This window comes from Onychomys torridus, chromosome 4 (assembly GCF_903995425.1).
Source record: "Onychomys torridus chromosome 4, mOncTor1.1, whole genome shotgun sequence".
In the NCBI taxonomy this organism is placed as follows: domain Eukaryota; kingdom Metazoa; phylum Chordata; class Mammalia; order Rodentia; family Cricetidae; genus Onychomys; species Onychomys torridus.
The window spans coordinates 140,846,391-140,863,833 of NC_050446.1; the positions used below are offsets into that span (position 1 = coordinate 140,846,391).

The window sequence follows — 17,443 nt, forward strand, 5'->3', positions numbered from 1 at the left end:
AGCGGGGGGAGGGAAGCAACACTCCCGAGCTCTCTCTCTCCACACTGACCCTTCGGACCTGCCTGGCCCATCTGTGGTGGGTTCATGTCCTGGGACTGCTCCTCCTGCAGACTGATGCTGGGCAAGAACGTCAGGGAATGTGGGGGCAAGGGTGGTAATGTCCTGGAGGCACCTGAGCAAGCAGTGGACAGAGATGGAAGGCAGGGTAGGTGAGACGCCGCTTTGAGGAGCATCACCATGTCCTTCCCAGGTCAGCTACCCTGGCAGGTCCCTGGGCATTGATAGCTGTGGATCAGCATTGAAGACCTAGCTCAGCTCCCTGTCTGTCTGGGACCTTGCATCTCAGTTACTTTACATGATATATGCAGTGCTCAGAGCTTAGAGAAGAGCGGGGAGGAGACTGGGTGGGACTCAGGCAGGTGAGTTCAAATCCAGCCTCCCATACATGTGTGGGCCCTCGGGGAAGTCACCTCATTTCTCTAGGGTTGAGGGAGTTTTGAAAGGTGAGAAGTCCAGAGGCAGAGGACATCTGTTTTGGAGCCCCAGGAATAGGGTCACCAGGATCCCTTGCCTGGTCCTGTTCTTCCCAGAGCCAATCTGGAGGGTTCTACCACACAGCAAGCATCCAGATCTTTCCCAAAGAAACAGAGACCCTGGCAGGAATTGCCATACGTGAGAGGCTACGCTGTGCCTAGGGTCCCAGTAGAATGGAGGCCTTCCCTCCAACACAATGTGCCTTGGTTTCCTAGCTACACACCGGACCTGGGAAGGTGGCTGTAAGGCTGTAAGTGGCTGTGAGAATGTTCTTGAACACACAGGGACAGTTAGAGCATGGGAGGAATCTCTAACCTACCCGTCAAGTGTGGGTGTGTCAAGTCCCACCCATGGATTAACTAGACACCGGGACCTGCCAGCACTGCTTCAAGGTTGCTATTGTCCCACAGCCCAGGGGATGATGGCTGATGGGATTAGGTGACAGTGAGGGACAAGGGCATGGCCCTGGCATCCGGGCCTTCCTCCTCTGTGGTATGGATCTATGCCAGGTTGGAAGAGAGCCACCTGCCAGGCCTCACGAGCTTAAGAAATCCTGGCCTCCTGGCCAGTCTCTGCACAACATAGGTACCTGCATGTGCCAAACTAAGGCCCACCCACACCCACATCTGTCCCCAACTCCTACATCAGAGACTTGCCATATGCAGACACAAGTGTTGTGACACATGTACATACCAGAGTATGGATGCACACTCAGCCATCACCCTAATCATCTCCAGGTCTGAGCAACAGTGGGTCATAGAAGATGTCTAATATACATATTTTTCAAAGAGATGGATAGTTTTGTATGATTTTACATTCTAGCAGTTATACTAATTTTCAGCATCAACTTAAAATATACACGTTTAACTTAGCTATGTATAAATGTGCATTTATATTAAAAAGAGTCAATTTAAAAACCATGGATCTGGGGATGTAACTCAATGGTAGAGTACTTCCTGGTTTATATGAGGCACAGGTTCCACCCGTAGCAACACAAAAAATGAAATATATATATATAATTCCAAGAAAGGAGGCAGATGGGAGGCACAGGAACACTCTGACAAGGTTTTATGTAAACAGAGGGGTATATACAAACACAGGCAAACAATGCAGACACACAGGCCTTTCTTACATATGACCTGCTGGTGCTATGGTAGCCCCAAATCCCAAACCCACTGTACATGGCCAAATGCTCATACATTTGGTGTTCCCAGACACACCTGGCTCAGAAACACCTGTTTACTTTCTTGAGGCCTCAGAACTCCAGCTGAGGTAGTACTTGTTATACCAGATGGTGTCTGGGCACTGCCTATGATGCCAGTTATATATATATATATATAAGCTTTACAGCAGCCCTGAGGGGATTGGCACTGGTACAGGAGAGGAAATGAGGTTTCCACTGGTGCTATGATTCACCCAAAACACATAGAAAAGAAGAGGCAGGATTGAGTTGAGCCAAGGCAGGCTATCTGTGCCCTGTGCCCTGATGTGCCTTAATGTGACCTGATGTGCCCATCAGGCCACTCTGAGCCTCAACTTCCCTGTTAATGAAATATTGACAGTCATCTCCTCAGCCTTAAGGACTAAAGGAGGTAGCATGGAGAGACTCTGGGGGCACGGGCCCCACATGAATAGAGACATCTTCAGATTACCAAGACCTGGGGCACAGAATTGAGGCAGAAAGGCCCTGGAGAGGAAGTGTGCCGCCCTGGGCTTCCACCATCTTCTCAGTGAATAGGGGTGACCTCACTTGTCTTTCCTATGGGTTCTGGAAGAGTGGGGGAAGGAAAACCATGGGGAGTAACTATCAGCAAATGTTTGGTGCATGCCTAACCTAACCCACCCCAAGGCTGGGCCAGCTTCCCTTCAGATTCCAAGCTGGTCTTAGACCCTAAAACCCATCAAAGAGGACCAAAAACCACACGTTTGTTGGCTACAAAAAGAGACAGAAACACTGCATTGTGTGAGTCTTCTCCCTGTTTATTGCTGAGGCCCTCTAGGCCTCTTATTTTCTCCTGGTCACAGGAAGTAACCACTGGCTGCACGGCCAGGCCCATCTGGCTCACATCTGGGTTCCTCCGCTGGCAGAGTCTTGCCACGGTCATTCCATCTTCAAGCCCAGCACCAGGGCGTCCTGATGGGAGAAGAGAGCTGGGTGAGGAAGTGGTGAAAGGAGTCTCCCAGGCTCAGGAACAGATGGAACCAGCCATGCCCCGGACATGGAAAGCAACACTGTATCAGCCAAGGCCTTGGGACCTGGAAGGTACCTTGGCCCCTCTGAGCCTTAACTTTCTCAACTGTCAAATGGGGACACACCTTGGCACCTCAGAGTAGAGAGAGGGCATGAGAGAAATGTTCACTTAACACCCCAGGCTCAAAAGCTAACATGCCATGAGAAGCTCATATTTGTTGAGCACTTACTATATGCCTTCAGGTCCCTTGTCTCGGAAAGTCAGGACAGCTCTGTGAGGTTGATGTCCACATTCTCACCCCCATTTAAACCCACAAGTGGGGGAGGGGCATAGAGAGATCATGGAGACAGTGCAAGAGAGTTGTAAAATGAAGTCTTCTTCTGTGCAGTCCTAGCCCAGGCCCTTGGTGTGGTACTGGAGGGATTACAATGATGGCCCTCTGCCTTCCCCCATCCTTTCTCTCCAGTTGGCCAGAGGCCAGTTCTTGCTGATCTCCCATTGGCCAAAGTGCTAATTGACGTGGACTGACATGGCCTCCCCCAGCCCCTCCCTCACCTCTACTATGTCCAACTCAGCCAGGTTGTAATTGATAGCCAGAAGGTCTGGAAGTGGGAGCCCAACATGGAGTACATCTGAGAAATAAACACTGGTAAACTGCTTGGCAATCAATTAAGAAGCTGCCTGGAGCTGAATGGTAGGGATTAGTGTCATGATCGATTCATGATGTCTGCTGGCTACACAGGCAGAGGACACCTATCTGCCTTGTGTTTATAGCACAAACCAAAATCTCACTCGTGATGGGAGGTCAAGGGTCAGAGCCCAAATTATGAAATGAGCTTTTGTCTCCAAGAAGGTGACATTAAGACTATATTGGCCTCAATGTTTAGGCACTGGTCATCTACTTCCAAGGCTTTGAGACCACACAGGTGGGAGCCCCCTTTGATAATGTGCATCCTGATTCTTAGAGAAGCCTCACCGTTCACCACAGGGATGTAGGCCTTCTGGAGATAATCAGTGATGAAGCCAGTCAACACCGTCTCCTGGAAGAGAAAGACAGGGAAAAACCCCAACACAGTTCAGCACCCCTCCTCAGCCTACCCTCACCTAGGCCTGGGAAACACAAAAGAGGACATTAGGGACAGCAAACAGCTTGTCTAGCCAGCCTCAGACCTGGGGGCTGGGCCCTGCCTTGCTCCTAATCTCTGTTTGGGTGACACACAGAGCAATGGGTCTTGGTGCAGGAATGGGGACACTCAGGAGGCAGGAGGGGGTGTGTGGCCTGCACTCCTGATGTGACAGAAAATTCAGAGTTCATACTGGCTGTGCATCCACCAGCTCTTTGGGCCTATGAATGTGAGTTATGGCAGCGCCTACCCACAGGCTTTCAGGAGGACTCACATATCCACAAGGTAGTTGCTGATGTCATGTTAGTACCCACTTGATTGGGTGCTGTGCTGGGGGCCCTGTAGCTAGAGACTAATTGATATGACAGCCTGGCTAATCAAGGCCAGCCAGGCTGCTACCATGGTGATTCTTTTAGAATCAACCCATAGAGCTATTCAAGTTGTAGTTGAGAAAGGGAACAAGGACTCAGAGAGGTTAAGAGCCTTCCCCAGGGTCAGAGTGTGTCAGGAGCCCCAGAGAACATGAGTGGCCTTGATCTCTTTACTCTGGCTCCACTGTGGGGCCCATTCCCTGTAGACTCAGTGTTACCTTCAGATGGCCGGGCAAACGCATTTGGGACACTTACATTGAAGTTGCCAACTGAAGAAGACACCCTGGACAGGCTCAGTAAACTGTAAAGGAGAGGGGAGGGTGTGGAGAAAGCATGGTCAGAGCAAGCCACTGAGAGGTGGCCTCCTCAGCTTCACAGCTGCCAACAGGTGCTCCTCTGCAGCCTGTTTGCATATTATCTGTGATGGGACAGTGACCACCACTCATTACCTCCCATTCTGTCCTCACAGCTCACAGCCCTCCTGAATGGCCTCTCATGAACCCTGCTCTTCCAAACTCAGGGTCCTTGGTCATGTCCATAATTCCATTCACAACCCAACAAGCCAGACTCAGATCCTTGAAGGACACAAGGGAAGTCCTTCTTTTCCCCTCTTCAACACAACTCTCAGGAGACCCTAAGACACACCAGCAGCAGGACAGGCCATGAGCAGTCATCTGAGCCTGCCTGTGCATGCCGCATTCTAGCAAAAGACCCTGCATCTCTCCAGTCATTTTAAGCCAGCCATCTGGGCCAACAGTCCCCAGCAGAGACAACAGCCCTGGACCAGGTCACCCAAGCATTCCATCTCTTGGTAACTATGGTTGGTCTAGCCTTGCCTTCGTGACCCCGACTAGACTCCAAGCCTTGGTGGCTATGAGAAGGACTGGACCAGGGCACCTCTTACTGTTGAGGTCCTTTACTATCCAGTGGGGAGGGGCTTCCTGAGAATGTAAGCAGAAAAAAGTTCAGCAGAGAAAGGGAAGGAGGAAGCCAGATTCTTGAGAACTTGGTGTACCTGGATCCCAATGTCACATGAGCCTAAAGATTCCCTCTCAGGCTGTAAGGCAGTTCCAGCTGGAATTCTGCCTCTTGCCTCTGAAAGAATCCTGACACAGCTTAATTCAGATGAATGACTGAGGCAAGTACAGGCATTGGTGAGTGGCTAAGTGTATAACCAGGTGTAATGCGTCATTTCCCCAAGAGTGTAAGAATGAAACAGGATAGTGGACATAAGGTATGTGACTAGCGCTTGACTACAGAAAGCAAATAGAGCTAAAGATGCCCAAAGGAAGTAGCAGCTGAGCTGGACCCTGACCCATTTGGAGGAAATAACAAAAGCATATGAATGGAGGGGACCAAGTTTCAAATCCAGATCCACGATGGAAGAGCAAAGTGAAAGAGCGAGGGCAGAGATTTGAGAAAGGCTCGGGGGCTGGAGGGATGGCTCAGCTGTTAAAGGCTAGGCTCACAACCAAAAATATAAGAGAAAGGCTCAGAGTGTCGAGCTGAGATTTTAAGATAAGATAGTAGGCAGTGTGGGGTCCTTGAGGGTTCCAGAACAGGCTGAATGATCAGAGCAGTCTAGTCATGTGGGCTATGGGAGATGGATCTGGGTGAGAACCTGGAGTTGGAAGCCAAGCAGTGTCACCAGAATGGACAAGAGGAAGAGTAGACAATGGCCAGAGAAGTGTGGTGACAGTGGCATAGAGATGCACTTGTCTGCCAGTCTGTGTTGTAGATGGTATAAAGAGATAGAAGGATGTGAGGTGGGGAATAGAGCCAGGGTTACTACAGAGTTGGCATCATGGGACCAAAGCTCCTACCTGTCCAGAGAGGTGGCCATCTGTAGCCGGTTCTCATGCACTGAGTAGTGTATTTCCAGACCAAGGTGCTGACATAGAGGAGGGAGCAGAGAAGGCAGTGGGTCCTCCATTTGGCATGTCTGCTTCCTGTCCTGTCCTGGAACTGAACCCAGCAACCTCTCCAGGACCCTAGCCCACAATCCTTGCCTCTCCTATCCAGGATCAACATGAACTTAGTAAGTACCTGACCCATGGTTAATGTCTGCACATTACAGTGATAACAGTCTGGGCCTTTGCTCTCTGACTAGGGTGTCCCCAAGCTTCTCAACATCAGCCCCTCCCATGCATAGCTACTGCAACCCTTCAAACATCTCTCAGCCAGCCCTGGGTGTGGGGTTCCTCTAGGCTTCCACGGTTCTCCCGAAGCAGGCTTTACTGTCCTTGGGGGCTGAGAAGTGTGGGAGGGAGAGGAGGCACTAACCCACCATCCTGCATCCACCATCTGTGCCTGACTCTGAACTAAAATCCCAGCACTCTGCAGACTGGGAGCATGCCCAAGGTAAGAGTGGCTACTGATGGACCCCACTCACAGTCTCCAGGAGGAAGAGTGACTTTGGATGTTTGCCGTGTCGACGCACTGCAAACATCTCCAGGCTGCCGTGGAGGTGCATCAGGCTCTTTCCAGCCTTCATGGTGACCTTGGGGGGTTTGTTTATCTTGACCTTGATCAGCAAAGGCTTTGGTTTGTGATAGGCCTTGGCCACCTGCAAAGACCAAGGCATACTCTCAGAGCCAGCCCTTGGACTTCAGTCCAGGGCTGTCTTGGAAAGTAGCTGATTTCTGCTGAAAGTCCAATATGCAAAGGCCCAGCAATGCCTCTTAGGGAAGGAAAGGGGTAAAAAATGACATTTAACTATTTCTGTGATGAATGCAGGACTCACAAGATACTACGGCTGAGCTGTCTGTAGGCTGGACCCAGAGAGTGCTCTGTGGAAAGTTTGGGCTGTCTCCACATTGGGCAAAGGACATGCACATTGAGCAGTTGCCTCTCTAGCCAGTCCCCTTTGCCTGGAGTGCCAAGTGAGTACAGTGGTCACAGGTAACTGGGGCACTCACCTCCGGGATGAAGCCAGCCAGTGTCCTAGTAGTTTGTGACAGCTTACCAACCTACAGAGCAAAGTCAAAATGGGCACTGTGTAAAGTCCAGTTATCCCAACATCCACCTCTCGGCCTTAGGAAGGTGGGGCCTCAGAATCTTCCTTCACCTGCACACACAACTCTGTGCTCAACTAGGAGAGAAACATCCAGCTCCCAAACATCATTTACACACCCCAGATCTCATGGCTCCTGACCCAAGGTCAAACACTGAGAAAACGTTGAATGGCAAAGCAGGGAGATGATAGGAGAATGGCCAGGTGTGATGGATGAGCAGGCAAGGCAAGTTTATGGACAGGTAGGCAAATGGAAGGGAGGACAGTAAAACAGATGAGTGACAGAATGGGGAGGGTGGGCAGATGAGTCGATGGAAGTGTAGGGGGAGGTACCAGTGTGGATGATAATGGGTGGAGTGAAACGCTGAGTAGCTGAGTGGAAACCAGATAGTGCCAGGGAAGAAGATAGATGGACTGATCGGCAGAAGTTGAGTAGATGGTGAGAGGATGGGAGGTAAGATGGTGGGATGGAGCAATGGAGGAAGTGGGGAAGGATGCACAGGTGAGTACCCAGCTGGATGGACAGGTGAGTGGCAGCAAAACCATTGTTGAGAGGTGTGTGGTAATGGTGATGGAGAGGCACACTTATCCACCAGCCTGTGGTGGGTAATGGTGATGGAGAGGTGCACTTATCCACCAGTCTGTGGTGGGTAATGGTGATGGAGAGGCACACTTATCCACCAGTCTGTGGTGGGTAATGGTGATGGAGAGGTGCACTTATCTATCAGTCTGTGGTGGGTAATGGTGATGGAGAGGCACACTTATCCACCAGCCTGTGGTGGGTAATGGTGATGGAGAGGTGCACTTATCCACCAGTCTGTGGTGGGTAATGGTGATGGAGAGGTGCACTTATCTATCAGTCTATTAATGGTATGAAGCCACAGAAGGACATGAGGTGGGGAACAGAACCAGGTCATGAAGACGCAGTGGGTGGGTGATGATTTGGGTAAAAGGAAGGGAGTGGCTTCCAGGGCATGAGAACTGTAAGGAGAGAGGTGCTGTGGTTTCTCAGAGGGTGAAACCTCCTGCTACACAAGCCTTGACCTGATTCCAGTCCCTTGACCCCACAAGGGAAGGAGAGAACCAACTGCAGAAGGTTGCCTTCTGACCTCCACATGTACTCTTTTTTTTACTTTAAAAAAATGTAGGTGGGTCACCAAATGGTTGGTTGTATGGACAGTCAGATATGCAGATGGGTAGACGCAGGTCACATGGGCAGAGGAGTGAATAATAGGCAGGAGCAACTGCCATTGAAACCCCAAGCAGCCTCACATCTCCCGTGCTGTTTCTGCATTTGACCCCTGAGTCATTCCCAAGTACACTAGGCAGACAGAGCCTGTCACTTCTGGAGTAAAGCAGTTGGGGTGTGGTGGCGGCTTACCCTTCTGTCCCTGAGGTTCACTTCCAAAGACTTCTGCAGAAGGGCCAGCTCAGCCGTGAGGAAGGAGGCTGAGAGTAGCAGCTGTGAGTCTTTGGCTGAACCCTCGGGGAATTCCAGTGCTGACCCATCAGTGGCAAGCTGGATGACTTGGCTTTCCTGAAGCTGCACCACAGGCTGGGGTACAACAGGAGCCACGTGGGAATGAAGCCACGGGAGTCTTGATTCTCCAACCACTAGGGCTCAGGTCAGACCTCAAGTCAGCAGGACAGTGTTAGAGCAAAGCAGGTTGCAGGTGGGTAGATGCGGCTTGAGAAGACAAAAGCATCAGCCACTAGATCCCTGGCAGTCTCTACTAAGAGTGTTCAGGTCATCTTAGTGGCTCTGACTCTGTCTTGGGCTCTTATGTGTGCAGAGCATGATATGAGCCCTACTACATCACTCTCAAAAGCAAGGAGACCGGCCCCAGCATGGAAGGAGGAAAGCCACCCAAAGAGGTGACTTCCTGGCCCTGTCATCTACATTCTTGCAAGAGGCTTGCTCATGTGTGTGAGGACCCAGCTCTGCCACTAACTTACTGCAGAAGCCTCTTCCAGCCTGGTCTCTTCCCTGTCTCGGTGTCTCTATATACAATGTCAGGGCTCAGCCACTCTCTGAGAAACATAAATAGTCCAGCAAGAAGTGAGACTAAAGCCACCAGCCTCAGCAGCCTCACTTTGAGCAGGGTGAGAGGGAAATCCTCATAGCTAGGCTCCTCCTACTCATCACCTCCCGGCCACCTGTCGCAGAAGCAGCCACACAAATCCCACCAAGCCCGAGCTCCGCACCCTAGGGACCTTCACTACTTACACTAAAGTCCACCTGGATGTGGCTAGCTGTGGTGGCTGGGGAGGCTGTCAAGGCATATTTAACAGTGCCCATCTGGTCCACAGGCATGGTGTCTGTGGAGAGAGGTTCCTTTCAGATAGGTTCCAGCCCCAGGAGCAGCTAGAAAAGTCAGAAGTAGTTACTGCTTCTGAGCTGGTCTATTCCTCTGTGTGACCCAAGAAGTGGTTTAGACCTTGGTAATCTGTTGTTCTCCTTGCCCAAAGTCTGGGCATTTATTCTCCAGGGCTCTTGCAACAATGATAATATATATGAGGTTGGAATTGTGGGCTGTTCGCAGGTGAGTAAACTGAGGCTGGGGGAAGTAAAGTGACTTCTCTCAGACCCACTGCTGAGGACATGAAGGCAGGGGAGGATCTTCAGTCTCAGCTATTGGATTTCGCTCCTCCTACCCTGGGGGGGGGGGGCCCTGTGGACCCCAAGCGGTCGAGACAGCAGACCTCCTCAGCAAAAGATCAGGAATGCCCAGTTCAGACAATTCATTAGGTCATGAGGCACTAGGGAATGTCTGTAGAGCGGCTGTCATGGAATTCGGGCAGAGAAATGAGAGGTCTCAGGCACCCTGTGGGGTTTCAGGCTTCTCATCTAGATAGTGTGGGGACACCATGTTCTCAGCCTTCCTCTTGTCCTAGAGACAGGCTGGAAACAGCCATGTGAATGGAGGGCATGGGCATTGAAATCCAGCTAATGTGACATCCTGGGTGAAAGAGGGATGATGTCCTCACCAGTCAAATTGGTCCATTTCTTGTTCACATACACCAGGACAGCATCAATGGCTGGACACATCTACAAGCAAAGAAGGCACCAACCTGAGTGTGTTACACACACAGGGAAACTCCACAGTACTCCACAGGGAATCCTCAGACCCCCCCAGCAGGACAAGGGCAGGGGCAGGGGGCACTAAGGCCCAAGTCATGAGACTATCAACAGCAGAAACTGGCCTAGAATTCAGATGACTGCACACCATGCAAAATTGCCAAGGATTCTTTTCCTGGGGCTGGCCATCTGAGCAGGGTTGTCAAGCTGGCACACACATGCTGCTGTTGCCTATGCCTGTGCTTGTGGCAGACATCACTAGATGATCATTGCACTTCTCCTGAATCAGCCACAGACTCTGAACTCTTCTTATACTATCAACCCACCAAGGTCCCTGCCTAAGGGCAAACACACTGGCTGCCCTGGCCACAGCAATTGCACCAAGAAGGGATGAAGACTTGCTCAGGATCACTCACCAGGCCAGGGAGGACCTTGCGCAGGGTGCTGTCCACAAACTTGTTGATAGCCTTGCTGAGACACAGATATGGGGGTGTGGGTGAACAGTACATCAATGATACCAAGTTGGACAGAGGACACAAAGGGACATGGTTATAGTTCAGTGGCTCAGGAAGAGGAATGATAGGGAGGAGCAGGGAGGACCATAGGCTCCCCAGACACAGGACCCCTTACTTGTTAGGCAGATTGGTTTTCACGCTGACCAGGATGACCTCACAGCCCTCACTCCTGAACATGGGGGTGCCTGTCTCCTCATCCTGCAGAAGCCTATCTGTAGCTGTGATGTTCAGGACCACATTGATCTCCATGTTCCCTCCTGTGAAGCTGGAAGACCAGGAAGGCAGGCAGGTGGGCACTGTTGGTATCTCTGCTACTGGGGCTGCTATCCCCACCCTCTTTGCCCACAACTTCAGCATCTAAAAAGGGAGAGGGCAGGATCTAACCCCACATGGTGAAAAAACAGAAAGACATTCTCATAGTCATGCAACCGGTCTTTCTACTCCCCTCTTTGATGGAACTCCGATGCATCTGAAACACTGATCAACTGTAATCACATCCCCAGAGCCTCCCTGACTTCTTCTCTGCTGCTCAGTCCTCTCCCCTTCTACCAATGATTTTTTTCTGTGGCTCTGCTTCACCTGGTTCCCATCAATAGGGAACCCAAATCTTCAATCACCTCAGATCCCAGCACCCACACAATAAACGGTTGATATTCAGTGACTATGCATGGGAGGGCGAGACAAGGGGACAGTCTCCTTCCCCCATTTCTTTCCTCCCACACCAACCTCTTGCCGGTGATGGTCATGCCTGTGGACACACACTGGAAGATGCCCACTCCAGGTACGAAGTTCAATGTGATGACAGGTTCCAGGACATCTTTTACCTTCATGCTTAGAGGGAACAGACATGCACAGTGATGAGAACTGAGAAGATATGACCCAGGTCCTCAACATACTCCTCCACCACCTCACTGGGAGGTCTCACTAAACTTCTTTCCCACGTCTACTAGGACCATCTGAAATGTAAACCAAAGGCTTGGACACTAATCTATGTACAGAAAACCCTCATGTGTGAAGGGAGACACATGGCTGACTCTATGTGACCTTGAGTTCTTCTCTTTCCCTCTTTTGTCCTCAAGTTCTCCAATAACAAACTAGGGAGACTGGATTGGATCGAGGTTTCCCAACAGTGTCACCTTTGATATTTGGGGCTTAGTAATATCTCTGACCTCAACTCATATACACTAATAACACTGGCCTGCTCCTTTGCAAGTTGAGGCCACCAGAAGTATCTCTAGGCAAATGCCCCCCTAGAGACACTGCCACCTCTGGTTCAGAAACACCATTGAGAATCAGGATTACAAGGATGTGGTACACATACCTCCACCTGCCCATCCTGAGCTCTTGATAGACATTGCTAATCTATCCTATTCTGCTAAATCTAGATAGTGCCTCAGAACCCTCCACAGGACAGCAGTCCAGGCAGCCCCAACCAGCCACAATGGTGCTTGCAAGGAGCCCTTTCGTCCCATTACTGGATGACTGTCAACACCCTTCCAGCCCCACTATTTCAAGACTTGTTTCCATTTGATTTCATGTATATTTAATGAGTTCACTTTCTCCTCTAAATGCCCCTGAGCAGAAATGGTTCTCAAGGCATGACTGAGGAGTCCCAGGCCAAAGCAGGAAAAATGCTTGCCTGTACCACCCCGCCTCAATGTCTTGTCCTTCCTGTGGACCTCCTGCTTACTTGCTGAGGCCTTTAATGGCCTTTCCCCCTGGCTGCGGATTGCTAGCCTCAGCAGCCATCTTCTCCAGGATGTGGCTCTCTTCCATGGCACTCTGGACCTCTGGAGGGGAAAGGGTGTCAACTGACTCTCAGCCAGAAAAGGATAGCTGCCAAGAGGAGATGGCAAATATCACCTGGTCCTTGGAGGAAGAATGGGACTCCGCACTGGATGTGAAGAAACCCAGGGCTAGCAGATCAGGCGGAGGGTGTGGCAAGGACAAAGACAGGGAGGGAAATGGGAAGAGCCAGAGAGGGGGCTGAGACAGTGGGGGTTTGGGAATGTTGAGGCAGGGCCATGTGAGGAGAGAGAGGAAGGATGGGAAGAAGGAGGGAGAGGGGCAGGGAACAGACCAGGGGTGAGGGCAGTGAGAGTACAGTGAGAAACCTTGCTAAAGGGTGAGGAGGCAATACAGAACACAACCATGGAGACCTGGAAAGACAGCATAGTAAGTGACCAGAGCACCTCTGGGCGCTGGTTACAACAGGTTTGAGCCTGCACCAAAAGAGTCTGATTTCTCAGGACTGGGGTGTCCAAACCTCAGATGATACTCTGTTAGAAATACCCCCACCCCAGCCCACCAGAGCCATGGGCTAGTTCCCAGAGAGAAAGCAAATACCAAGCCACCATTGACCTCTCACACCTGAACTCAACTGTTTCATGGAGCTGGGCCCGGAGTGAAAAAAGAGCAGCATTCCTAGAGGAGGTTACTCTCACCTGTCACTCAATCCTGCCAGGGAAGAGCCCGTCACCTTGTTTGTGTTTCTCTATACAAACAACATAGACAGGTCACAGGACTTGCCTGAGTCACGCAGCAAGTTGTCAGAGCTGGGACTTGCCCCACACCTGTCACCTCCACAGCCCAAACATGGGCACCAGCCCCTTCCACTAAAGTGAAGGAGGGACTGGAAGGGAGCAGGATTTCTCACTTCACATCTAACTTGAGGGAGTCTGGGAGGTTGGCTCATTTTCTCTGGGTCCCCACTTCCCCTTCTGTAGAATGGAAGGCCGAGAGTAGCTTGTTGCTCCTAGACTGGCTTTGTAGATCGTAGATGTTCAAGCGCCACAGACTTGGAAATGATTACCTATCACCTGCCCTACGTCCCCCGGGCCCCAGCCCAGGGCCCACCCACTCACCATGGTTCATAATATCCATGCCCAACCTCAGAAGAGCCCCAGGGTCAGCTCGAGTTCCAGCCAGCAGGCCACAGAGGACCAGGCACAGGATCCACAGCATGCCTCCACCTGTGCAGAGTACATGGAGTCACTTCAGGGAGTGTACTCTTCATGAGTTCCCTCTCCCTATGGCCATAAAGCAATGTCCAGGCCACACTGCCATATGGGTAATGGGAAGACCAGCTGCAGATCTGTATGAGTTCAAGTGCAGTTCAGTGACCACAGTGCTGGACCCACAGGGGACTCCCATCCATCTGCATCAAGGAGTTTGTCCTGCAGTGTGTACATGGCCACCAAGTCCCTCACTTACTCCAGCCCAGCCTCACTTAACTCTGGAATCCAAATTTCAAACTCAGCCCCTGGAAGTCCCCTGAGACATAGTCTTGCCAATAGGGAAACTGAGAGACACAAGAGGCCTCATAGCCAGAGAATGGCAAGCTGAGTAATGACCTCCTATCTTGGTCCCTCACTGTTCTTAAGAGAGCCATGCTCTACACTGGCCCTCCAGGAATCCTGCCCTCCACTTACCAGCTCCGGAAGTTCTCCCAGCAGGGACCAAGTATGCAGTTCTGGTTTGAGCTATGACTGGAAGGAATCAAGGAGAGGCCAGGCAGCTGGCCTGTGTCTGCCTGGAGAGGGAGTGCCATCTGGACTCACTGCAGCACACTCAACCCACCACTCTCCCCTGGGCATACCTTCCCAGCCCTGGTATGAGCTTATATCCATTCTTTCTTTCTTTCATGTATTTGTTCATTAATTCATCCATCCATCAGTTCATCTATTCACTCCTCTGTTCATTTGCTCACGCATCTGTTCATTCATACATTTGTTTATCTAGCCATCCATCTATTCATTCACTCTCACATTCATTCTTCTATTCACTCCTTCCTTCCCTCATCCATTAGTTCATACATCCACTCATATATTCACCATCCATTCACCTGTTCATCCATTCATCCATCCATTTATTCATCCTTCCACTCACCTGTTCCTTCATTCCTTCACTCGTCCACTAGCTCATACATTCACATATTGAGTCACCCATCCACTCATCCAGCTCCAGCTTATGGCACACTGCCGCAGGGTGGCCCCAGCAGACAGTCCTGCCACTTCTGGATCTGAAAGTCAGGAGGGCAAGTCAATGAGAAGGGTTAGAATAACAAAGAGGTCAGAGGGCAGCTAAGGAGCCCCGGGGCCCAGAGGATGAAAAGAGGCAGAGTCTGCAGAGCAGCCCTATAGTCTCTAAGTGAAACCTATCCAACTGTTGTCCCCATTGTTTCTAAAACCATGTGGGCCCAGGGGTTCCCCAGCCCTTGTGAATCACATGTGTGTGCCCAAGCAAGCATTCATGACTGACACTCCAGGGTGAAGCTCTCTGAAAGTTGCCGCAGGGCTCTGTGCAAGGCAAGGGAGCTCAGAAAAGTCCCCTCCAACCTCACCCATCCCACAGGTGGGCAGACAGCCCTGGCAGAAGACTTCCCATTCCCAAGCCAGCCACACTTCACTGCGGGCTCACGCAGAGTTTTCACCATTTTAGAACAAAAAGGCCATGCTGTGTTCCCAGGAGACATGAAGATAGCTGGATTCTGGTTTGGGCTGCACTTTTGTCTGAGCTCTGCCTTCCTTTTACAACCCCTGCCCTCCACCCACCTACGTCTGCCTACCCTCAAGGGCTCCTTTCAGCCCTCCCCTCCACCGTCAGCAAGCTTCCTTTCCTGCTCACAGCCTCAACGACGTCAAAACCAGTAGGAACTAACCACCGTGTTGCCCCTGCTGCCCACCCCAGCCCTTGAATGCCCAGCACCCGTAGCTCAAACTAGGCTTCCCTCCTTCCTCAGTCTGGGCCCCTGAGCCACAGAGGCCTGCCGACTCTGCTGGCCACTTGGTTACTCTAAGCCCTATGTGTTTGAAGACAGCAGTGTTCAGGGTTACCTGTGAATGAGAGCATGAGACAGGGGACAGACATAGACATGAGCCCTATTCCCCCCTCCCCTCCCAACACCATTTGCTGAACAACTGCAGGTAAGTTCCTTCCCTCCTGCAGCCTCAGCTTTCTCATTTGTAAAATGTCAGTTCTGGATGAGACACTCAGGGAAGAGCCACAGGTGGGGGACTGTCCTTACCTTGCCAAGCTTGGGGAAGTCCTGCAGCTGACTGACCCCTGCCTCCAATCCTGTGCTGAGGAAACCCTTATATTCTGGAGCCTGATTAGCTGCTTGGACAATTAAGGGCTTAATAAGGGACAGATAATTATCTAGAGTCACAGAGAACAGGAGACCCAGAGCTCACATGAGCATTTGTTCTGTTCCAACATAAATAGTACAGAAGATGAAGGTGGCTGGGGAGCCCAAGGGCTGCACTAAGACCAGTATTTAGAGATAGATGTGACTGTCTCAGAGGACGGCAGTGCCCCTGATGTTACCCTCTCTAACTCATACCTTTCCCAAGGCTGAACACACACTAGGTTCTTTAATCAACACTTATTGAGCACCTACTGTGTCCCAGGCCTATGCAGGGCACTGGGATGACCACAGTGAAGACAGTTGGGGTTTCTATCCTGAAATGGGCATTGTGCAAGTCACCAGCACAAGTCCACGTCATTCCTGAGGGAGATGTGGCAGGTAGAAGCCACTAAGCCAGGGGGATAGGGCAGATGGAAGGACAGGATGCTGTGGGGACGGGGAGATCCCTGTAGAAGGGATGTTGCTGCTGATGTCCAGGAGAACCGTGTCCCTAGTAGGCAGGTGCAAAGGAGATACTGGATGGACCTGGGGGAACTGTCCCTGAGATTCCATTCTTGGGGGGACTTGAGGAGGTAATTATCAAGTCAAGTATCCCAGAAGGAACCCTCCTGGAAGTCATATGGGGATGTGGTAAGGGAGTCCTGTGCCCATAAAGGCAGAGATAACTCCAGGGTCACAGCCCTCCAGGTGCCCAGCTTCAACTTTGGTCCCCAGGAGTTTCTGGGAAGGCCTAGCCCAGGGACACTTCAAGGGTCTCTATGCTTGGTGAATAATCCAAAGAGCTAATGGGGCCTGGGGTCTTCCTGTTCCCCCCTCAGGGAACCCACAGTCTGGAAGCTGGCAGGAACCACTGTGCCCATGGGCCTTGAGTGGATGAGACCAACTGAGGTCATGGCAGGGTTGATATAAGGCAAGAGCCAGCTCCAGGCAGCCTGCCCAGGCTCTGCCTTGATCTGCAAGGTGCAGCAAGCATCTCTCTGTCCCTACCACTGCACTCCACCACACGCACAGAGTCCAGATGGCTCAGCCTCCTGAGCCCACGAAACACCCACTGTCCCTTGGCCAGACTGGGCACTTGGGAAGGTGGAGGGGGCAATGGGAGGATGTCAGTGTGGGAAGACACAAGAAGCCCCTTACAGGGTTAAGGGATCTGAAGCCCGATCCCAGCCAAGTCATGGCACCCTGGCAGCAATCTCTATCTCCTTAAGCTATGGTTTTCTCCTATCTAAGGGCAGAACTTTATGATCCAGACAGTGATAAGCAACTGTTTCTTGATCAGCTGGGTTGGGCCAGAGTCAAAACTAACCAGTGGGGTAAGCACTTTGACAATCTCCCCCTTTTTGCACATAGAGAAACTGGCTCAGAAAGGCCAAGTCATTTGTCCAAAATCACACAGCAAATAAGTGTCCTGGCTAGGGGTTGCCTCTGCATCCAAGAGACCATCCAGACACACCCATGGGGCTCCTGCC

The 17,443-nt window shown here is 51.3% G+C and overlaps 1 protein-coding gene across 1 annotated transcript; it reads right to left on the reverse strand.

Moving 5' to 3' along the window:
- Positions 1-2,635: 2,635 nt before the first annotated feature.
- On the reverse strand, positions 2,636-13,792 carry Bpifb6 (BPI fold containing family B member 6). The gene is made up of 15 exons (XM_036183273.1): positions 13,693-13,792; positions 12,519-12,618; positions 11,555-11,659; positions 10,944-11,093; positions 10,730-10,784; positions 10,223-10,283; positions 9,462-9,553; positions 8,616-8,789; positions 7,140-7,190; positions 6,614-6,787; positions 6,045-6,112; positions 4,477-4,522; positions 3,703-3,766; positions 3,282-3,358; positions 2,636-2,668 (listed from the first exon to the last, which is right to left on the reverse strand). Exons 1-15 carry the CDS (start codon positions 13,790-13,792, stop codon positions 2,636-2,638), a joined length of 1,350 nt encoding a protein of 449 aa, XP_036039166.1.
- Between the last annotated feature and the right edge of the window lie 3,651 nt (positions 13,793-17,443).